Raw genomic sequence first — 9,881 nt, forward strand, 5'->3', positions numbered from 1 at the left:
GTACTATTTGTGCAATAAATGCTCCTAACTTTGAATTAGGCGGAGTATATTTGTCCCAACTAAAACCTTCTGCCACTTTCTCATCATCTTGATCTATTATACCATAGTAAGCTCTCTTTGTTGACTCTTCGATCGCCTTCTTTTTTCTGTTTTCGATCTGATTAGTATTGGATGATGATGGTTGCTGAGCAACTTGTTGATATATAGCCTTCCGATAATAATCATTATTCTCGAATGAATTTTGAGCTCCTCCCGCTTCTCGATTGGTACATTCCCTCTTGAAATGTCCTTTTTCCCTGCATCGAAAACAAGTAACTTTAGATTTATCAAAACCTAAAGTAGAAACATTTGCATCACGGAAATCATCTCTTCCTGTAATCATCTTAAATTTCTCAGCTCTTCTCAACACACTTGCTAAACACCACTTAATATCCATAAGCTCCATTTCCTCAGCATCAATCTGATCGTAATCGTCCTTTGTTAGCATAGGATTTCCGATTCTTCCTGCAACCAAACCCTCATATGATTCTAACACTCTAGCCAGTAATGCCATATGACCTTTAGCGACTTCTTCAGAGAAATTTTGACCGTTCTGAAATTGCAACGCGATGTTGCATTGTATCACATAACCATTTCCGTTGTTGAAACTTTGAGACTGATAACTTGAGGTTGAAACCTTCGGACTAACATTTGAATATGGAGAAAATCCACTGTTGCTGTTTGGACTTTGATTAACTAATCCTGATGAGTTTTCTGCGCTGAAAGCAGTTTGGACCTTCGGACTTGCTTCAACATTCTGAACACCACCTTTGAAGTACATCTTAACATCTTGTTGACCACTTGGATTATTCATTCTCGTGATCTTTTGTTGTTCAAGATCTTGTCCTTCAAGCTTTTCAATAAACTAGGAAATTGTCAATTTATCATATTCTCCAGTGTTCTTTAAGATCATCAGATATGTACCCCATTCTTTCTGAGGTAAAGCATCAGCTAATTTGTCAACCCGTTCTTCACGATCTTTGTTAATATCTAACAATGACATTGATCGCACTAAATGACAATATCTTTCAATCAGCATTTTTGTTGTTTCACCCGGTAGACTTGAAAACAAGTCAAATTCTTTCTTTAACAATGATTTTTTACTCCTGATCATCTTCTCACTTCCCTCAAACTTAACTCGAAGAGCTTCCCAAATCGAACGTGAAGTATTATCATGTTGAAGTAATATGAAAATGTCTTCTTTCACAGCTTGCTGAAGTAGACTAATCATCATCTTTTCTGCTTTGTACATATCTCGTTCTTTATCTGACAATTCAGAAATAGTTTTGTTTACTCCCACATCTGTACGAGGCTTAACATACTTTTTCTCAATACACTCCCATGATCTCAAATGATTTGCTTGTACCCAATTTTTGAACCGATCTTTCCAACCATAGTATTCTTAAATGCCCATTAATTTCGGGGGTTTTTGCAATGTTCCTGTTTCATTTTCCATGTTCATGCTCTGAGCAATGGTAACAGGAGTACTCGGGGCAGTAGCAAACGCGTTATAAAACTCTTCTTCTATGTTTTGGTTCTCAAAAATTCCACAAACTAGTTATCAAACGAAATGACCAATCTGATGCGAAATGGCTGATTCGAACGAAACAAATCCCTTGAAGCGAAATGGTTTATCTCGTGCGAAATAGATGATTTCGTACGAAATGAGTGATTTCGTACGAAATGGACCAACTATGTATCAATTCGTGCGAAATGGAGACGTTTTCAAGCGAAGTGACCAAACCGTGCGAGATGAAAATCTGATTCAAATGAAATGGTCATTTCGTGCGAAATGAATCACAAAACTCATTTCGTGCGAAAAGAAAGTGTCAATTCGTGCGAAATGCTGCTGATGTCATCAAATCGGCTGGATTTTTGTCAAATTGATCAAGTTATAGTTCGATTTTAGATCTGATTCTTTCAAGGCTTTGTTAAAACAATGTTTCGCATATAATGTGAGAAAATCAAGCCATTTTATCCGTAAAATCTTGTTAATTTTGAAAAAGAAGGTGAAGAAGTTAGAAATTTGAAGAAATCAAGCTGAATTCGGTAAGAACTCTTCCTCCTGAGCTCTGATACCACTTGTAGGATCGTTCGCACAACCAAAACGAGTCATTCAGAAGAGTTCTAGTCCAATAAGAGAGGCGGAAACAGACGTATCGGAGTTATTTCAACTTGATATACACATTAACTGTCTTGTTTATTGATTTGAAAGCAATTTACAGCCTGGAGACACTTCGGCAGCACCTCAGTACCGGAATCACAAAGTTACAAATGAGATCCAAGGCTCTGCTATATATAGGCAGATCATTTCGTACGAAATGAGTATGTGTCATTTCGTGCGAAAAGGACTCTTGTCCATTTTGTGCGAAATGTCCCGTATTCCATTTCGTGTGAAATGGCCCATTCTACATATTTCTTGATTTTCTCGTATTTCGTGCCCTGATCTATCTAATCTAATACAAGACTCGATACAAGACGAAGTCGACAGACGTATGCACTAACACATTCAAACAGTTTCCAAACCTTGTTTTCATCGATCAAATCAAGCAATTACCATTAAATTCCTATGAACCCTAATATCATAATACCCATCATTATCATCATCGAACCAAATAGTGAGGTTAACACCAAAAATCCTTAATTCAACATGCAACAACTCTTGACAAATATACTAACTCGGATTGTCAAAATCAATGATTTACATGAAATCTAAACCATGAACATCAACCAATTCCTCATGTAAGTCAAACGAATCAACTAACCCTTCAATCTAGTAACACGTGAACCAATTTTTCATGAACACTACATCCTATCATTTACCATCATAATCAATCTCATGGATCCATATCATCAATGATTATATTAACAAAAACCCAAGATCATCATACAAGATTATAGCATCACAACATCAGTTATCATACAAATAAATAATGACAACACACTAACCGGTTAGGAGGTAGAACAAAGATTGATCCGAATCAAGAGAGCTTCGAGGAAGAGTGGACGTTGTTGCCGTCGAGTTTGAGAGGGAGAGTGAGAGAGATTTAGGGTTTTGTGTGTTTCGAGTGTTTGCAAAAAAATAATGAGGAGTATACCCCCTTCTCATGAGGTTATGCGCAACAAATGGAATGGGCCGAACCCATTACGGGCTGCCCTTATGGTTCGAGTAAAAGAGTGTGGCCCAAAAGGGCTTGTGCGAGTGGACATAGATGGTATACATACATTACACATAATCACATAATAAACATTCCCTTAAAACGACGTATCACGTAATCACATATTGTTCATACACGTCACATTAAACACAAAGATAGGTTCTGAAATACGAGTTGTCACAGTACTACTCTTAATCTAAGTACCGCTTTCCATCCCCAAACCAACGGTCAGACTGAAAGAACGATTCGTACCCTTGAAGACATGCTCCGTTCGTGTGTCACAGATTCGCCGGTGATTGGGATGCATATTTACCTTTAGTCGAATTCTCGTACAATAACAGTTATCATTCTAGCATTCAAATGGTATCGTTGAGGCATTATACGGAAGAAGATGTCGATCGCCCATTGTATGGCACGAGATCTGAGACTTGCAAATAACCGGTCCTGAGCTGTTGCAAGAAACGACTGACAAAATCCTCCAAATTCGAGACAATCTGCTGAAAACTCGGAGTCAACAGAAAGGTTACGCCGATAGACGACGCAAGCCCCTTGAATTTGACGTTGGCGATCACGTACTCCTAAAGGTATCACCTTGGAAGGGTTTGATTAGATTCGGCAAGAAAGGAAAGCTCGCGCCTCGATATGTTGGACCCTTTAAGATTCTGGAAAGGATCGGCAAAGTGGCCTACAGACTTGAACTACCGGAGGAACTTAGCAACGTTCACCCGACTTTCCATGTTTCGAACCTCAGAAAGTGTCTGGCCGAGCATGATTTACAAGTGGACGAAACATTACACTTTGTGGAGAAGCCTGTCGAGATCATGGACCGAGAAACCAAGAAGCTCAGGCGCACACGCATTCCTATTATGAAGGTTCGCTGGGAAGGCAAACGCGGCGCAGAGTTCACCTGGGAACTCGAAATTGACATGAAGGCGAAGTACGCGCAGTTGTTTGTTACGGCCAAAGCCTAATTTCGGGACGAAATTCCCTTAAGTAGGGGAGGCTGTAACACCCCGTGTTACGAAAGTCAAAGTCAAAGTCAAGATTGAAGTCAAAGGATGAAAAGATTGCTAACTGCGATCTGTCACTCCTTGCTTAATTACTGATTTGACTTCTTTAACTTGTAATCGAATCTTTTATTTTTAATCGCTTTAGTTCTATTATGTGGAGTATCTGTGAATAATCGAGGTTTTATCGCTTGTTTTATCGCCTTATCGCTTATCGCATCGCAATCACAACTCGAAACTCGAATTATGCGTTCTGGATATTGTTTTACGTGTGTGTGCTATTTATGTGTTACTTGTGCATGTTTACTTTACGTTGTGGTGATTAATCAAAACGCAATCGCAACTCTATCGCAATCTAATCGCAAACGCTAAACGCAAGTTATTGATGATGATTATATGTTAGATATAGTATTTGTGTGGTTATTATTAATCTATCGCATCGCACCATTGAAACTCACCTAAACGCATCGCAACGCTCAACACGCAAAACGAAACGCCAAAACACTACTCGTCGGAGCCACTCGATCGAATGGCCATCCGATCGGATTGCTATCCGATCGGATTGCCATCCGATCGAGGTGCTATCCGATCGAGGTGCATCCTATTCGACACTTGCACCCTTTCCCTTTTTGGGAACCTATAAATACCCCTCCTGTCACATCACTTGATGTGACAGCTCCCTCTCACTCGACCAGCACGCTCAAGGCCTCTTTTCTGTCGATTTCTCTCGATTCTTGTAAGTTTTCAACTCAAATCTTGTACTTCTATGATATACACGCACTCCTTCATATTTTTCACCTTCGAATCTTAACTTTTAACCGTGAAATCAGCGGATTTGAGGTGTTCTAGGATGATGCCATCATGGGGTTCTTATGAACTTCAAGATTTGGCTTCATTCCACCAAGAACAACTTAGATCTGAAAGATTCTTTTCCACATGAATAAACAATGATTTTGCATAGATCTAAACATTTTCAAAGTTTAAAGGATTGAAAAACACTTTTCCAACTTTCTTTCAACTCTTTTACACTCAATGCACTTAAAACTGATAGAATCGGAGCTTGTACAGACCTTCTACTCTTTCTTAGTGATGTGTTGGTTCAAGATCTGTTTTCTATCAAAGAGGCAACTGATTTCGGGTCAAACAAGAATGACCGTCACGAATCAGTAAACTGATCGGATTTGGGTGATTCCTGTTCGATCGGGCGACTTGGGACTTGACGAAGTTCCGTTGTTTAGTGCGTTGTTGTAACGTTTCGAGCAAACCACAAACTTTCAAAATAATCAAGTTCAAGACGATCAGATTCGTTGGGACAGATTGCCGTCCGATCGGATTGCCATCTGATCGAACTGCAATCCGATCGGATTGCACTTGAGGTTCAACACTTAACAATTTTCAACATGTTCAATGTATAGTCAGTTTCTAACGGATTGCCATCCGATCAGTAGACCATCCGATTGAGTGACAATCCTGCTATGAACTTGTTTTCTGAGAAATACCTCGCCGAACGGATCGCCATCCGATCGAACTGTCGTTCGACCGATCGACCTGAAAGGTAGAGATACTTCTCTGTTTTCAAAATGCTACAACTAAAACTTCAAAGCCATCATACACAAACACATCCTTACCTAACGAATGTCAATCCGACCGAATGGCCATCCGATCGGATGGCCATCCAAACGGATTGACATCCGATCGAATGGCCATCCAATCGGACTGCCATCCGATCGGATTACCGCTCGACACTTGGTTCTTTTGCACCATTTTACGCGCCGTTCTTCGCTTATGCTATCGTTAACTGTTTAGGCTAATCTCTCAGTGCTCCCTGCAATCCAAGAGAGTGTTTACTTGTTAAGCACGATCTGTGAGTATACTCGATCCCTTTTTGCTTTACACACTTTTGGGTATTACATACGTTACTTATTCAAAATCACAATTGACACACAACGTAAACACTATTTAAACGTTAACCGTTATTGCATGTTACGTGTTATTCGATGAATGCTTGTATGTTATGTTAACACGGTGATTGTTGCCTGACACCTTAGCAACGATAATACTATAGTTTGAACTCAGCACCTGTTATGGACAGGGGTTGTTAAGGGCTTTACTTCACGTGTCCCAGTGGGGATATGTGTTGCGCATTCTACAACTTGCAGTCACGTCTGTGCATATTTCTCTGTCGATAACCTACTAGCTTTCACTTTGCTACATGTTACATGTTGGTTATGCGTAAACGAATTTGAACTCTATTATACTATTAAACTTGTATGCTCACCTTTACACTATGTGTATTGACTTTATTTGTATGTGACAGGTGCTTAGGATGCTAGGATTGCTGTGCTTTACCTACTTTTGTGGAATCAAGTAGGATGGAGTCTAGAAACAAACAAAAACAATTTAAATCTGAGTTGTCAGAACATGTTATTTGTCTTTGAGATATTTGGTCTGTAATAATTATTTACTTTGGTATGTTATAGTATGGGACCTTAATATTTAAATATCTGGTAAATTAGTTGTTATGGATTTCTCCTGGACAATCTGTTTCGCTCAGTGTCGTGCCCCGATGTTTCCGTCATCGGTTGGGGTGTGACAATTTACATTATACTGTGTCACTCTGATCGCTTTCTTGGTATAGGTGACTTCTTTTGTTTTTCTATATTCTATTTTTCCATTTTCTTTGATTTGATGTGTTGGTATGCTGTTCGTTTTGGAGCCGATGCTCTCTTCTGGAAGCAGCCTCTCAATCCCTAGGGATAGAGCCAAGGTCTGTCTACATTCCACCCTCCCCAGACCCTATAAGTAGCTTTGCTATTTGTAAGATTCACTGGGTATGGTTGTTGTTGTTGCATTATGATTATTTATGTTGATTTAATTCTAAAATTCATCTTTCTTTGTAAGTATATAGTTATTTATAAATACTAATAAAACCTTTCTTCTTAAAACACAACTTAAAATATTTTAATAGCAAGAATATCAAAATCTTTAGCAATTTGACAAAAAATAATCACAAATCACCTGTGTGCACATTGAGTTGGTTACTTAGAAACCCACAAAAATTATTTTAATACGTCAAGCAACGCATTGATTAGCCATATGAGCTTGCAGATCAAATGAGATTTCACATTTGGATATTATAATACAAATAATAATAGAGTTTAAGCTTCAACCATATTAAGTAACATAAGTTGTACGAAATCTTATTGGAGAAGTAAAAAAAAAAAAGAAAAAAGATAAATATTCAAAATAAACATAAAAAACATCAAAACGTAAGTTTTATTTTAGAGTAAATTACTTTTTGAGTCGTGGTGTTTTAGTGGTTTTAACTATTTGAGTCCAAAATTAAAATGTTTAACGCCCTAAGTCTCTAGACGCTTTTTTATAACCTTTTGAGTTCTTTTGGGTCCATTTTATAACGTTTTGAGTTCATTTTTGTTTCAAAAATGGAGTCAAAACTTATAAAATGAACAAACTTGGATTCAAAAGGTTATAAAATGAGTGGTCAGGGACTCAGTGTGTTAAACCTTTTGATTTTGGACTCAAATGGTTAAAACCGCTAAAACATAGGGACTTTTATTTTATTTTTACTAAGCATATATTTATTTATTTATATATCCAAAACAAAATATGAAGAATAACCAAACCAGAAAGACAAAACAAACTGATGAATATTAGTTTATTTATTTTTTCATGGAAAAGCAGAAGAATTTATTGTAACCAACCTAAAACAGGAGGGCCAAATCAATTTATACATTGTTTGCCACCATGGGATCTCCAAGACACCCACATAATAAACATTAAACACCAAGCTGTACAACTGGTAGACATATATGATAAATACAAACTCCTTAATGTTTAACTATAACCATTGAGGACCCATCAACACAAAATTAAAAAATCTTGTAGGAAACAAGGGTTTAATATATAACATATTTAAAAAATAAATCAAAAAGTCAAGTGTGATCTTCTGAAAAAGTTTAAGATCACAAATGTTTACAACATGTTTCCGAATGGGGATTCTTACATTCTTTAGAAATGGTTAATTGTATCCTTATAACACTTTTAACCTATAATCATTTTCGCTTGTTATGATCATGACACAAGCAACTTCGAGGTGATGTCGACGAAGTCATCTTCTGGGCATATAATGGTTACTCCTCCCATGGGATGTTTGAATCCAAACTCCTCCTCCGACTTGCGTAACAAGCTTTGAAACAATGGATGCTCCAAAAGCGATAAAGGGACGACAAATCGTGTCTTTTGTATCTCTCCAACATAAACCGCAAAATAACCTTTTGGCACTTGGGATTGATTCTCTTTGCATGTTGACTGCAGTTTGCTAAATCTTTTTGCATTGCCATTTAGACAAGAGAATCGGATGATACCCATTTAGAAATTTGTGTGATAGTTGTAATGTGTATGATGCTAGTCATTTATAGTATGGATGCCCAAATGGAAATGATTGACAATTTGTTTAGGTTGAGTTGTGGGGATTACCTCATGTGATCCCTAACATGGCTTTGTTAATTAATTAATTCCCAAATCTTCACTTGCTGATCACGCCAAGACTTTTTATTTGAGTAATGTATAATGCACAGAAGCTAACTTATAATTAACAATGTGTATATAGTTAAATTAGTACATAACCGAAGGTTGTGCTATAGATCATGATCTTGAAGATCCTATGATCATTACTTTATACTCTATAACTTTGATATATAAAAATTAGTAATTTACATCAAATACTTTCTTTCAATAACTGGGTTAGAAATTCTTGTATTACACGGTTGAATAAATGAAATATTGAACAACGAAGATTTAAGAAATATAGAACAGAAAAAAGATACAATTGACCATTTTTAATTAACCCATTTAAATTAAGAAATAAAATAAGAATGACTGAAATAAGAGAAGCATAAAATATCTTGATCTAACAGAATTGTGACACGTGATGCAATTAGTTACTTATATATTAGGTATTGTTATGAATGCACCATAATAATACGGTGACTCTCCACATATGTAACCACCATCTATTGATTACCTTATATGTAACCACCATCTATTGATTACATTTGTATTAATGTTCAACCTCTATAAATAGAGGTTTTATGTAATTGGTATTACACACTCAATGAATAAGAATTCTCTCATTTTCTATACTTCTCATTCTCTCTATATTTTCTATATTATCCTTTACATTTTAGATGTTGCTATTAGGCCGTTGTTTTACAAAACGTTATCAACACGAAAGTGCTCTCTAGAAACCTTAATTATTTCTTCCCAACTGCTTAGTTGAAAGTCGATATTCTGATTTTATATTAAAGATCAACAAGTCGCAACAAAGAACAACCAATCGAAATGGCATGGTGCGAATGTTTTGTAACTAAGGTACGTACGACCTTTTTATTAGTCTGTGAATGCATTTGATTTTTTTTAGTAGATAATCGTTGGCATGAATGCCGTCTTGCGAGATTTCCAGGTTATTGTTTCTTCAATATGGACAGGATCGAAAGGATAAATACAAATATGTGATGGATATGCATGAGTTTTCTCTGAATATGTTTTTATAAGATTATATTATACAATTGATTAATATTTTATTACTTTAAGACTATTTCAATATAGGTTGTCATATTTGGTAATTTCCAAAAAGAAATAAATAAAACATATGGAA

At 36.7% G+C, this 9,881-nt stretch overlaps 1 protein-coding gene across 1 annotated transcript; it reads right to left on the reverse strand.

Moving 5' to 3' along the window:
• Nucleotides 1-7,911: 7,911 nt before the first annotated feature.
• On the reverse strand, nucleotides 7,912-8,593 carry LOC110881942 (auxin-responsive protein SAUR21). Its single transcript, XM_022130067.2, has one exon. It carries the CDS (start codon nucleotides 8,591-8,593, stop codon nucleotides 8,297-8,299), a length of 297 nt encoding a protein of 98 aa, XP_021985759.1. The 3' UTR covers nucleotides 7,912-8,296.
• Nucleotides 8,594-9,881: the final 1,288 nt, after the last annotated feature.

The sequence above is a fragment of the Helianthus annuus genome, chromosome 10, assembly GCF_002127325.2.
Source record: "Helianthus annuus cultivar XRQ/B chromosome 10, HanXRQr2.0-SUNRISE, whole genome shotgun sequence".
NCBI classification, from domain to species: Eukaryota; Viridiplantae; Streptophyta; class Magnoliopsida; order Asterales; family Asteraceae; genus Helianthus; species Helianthus annuus.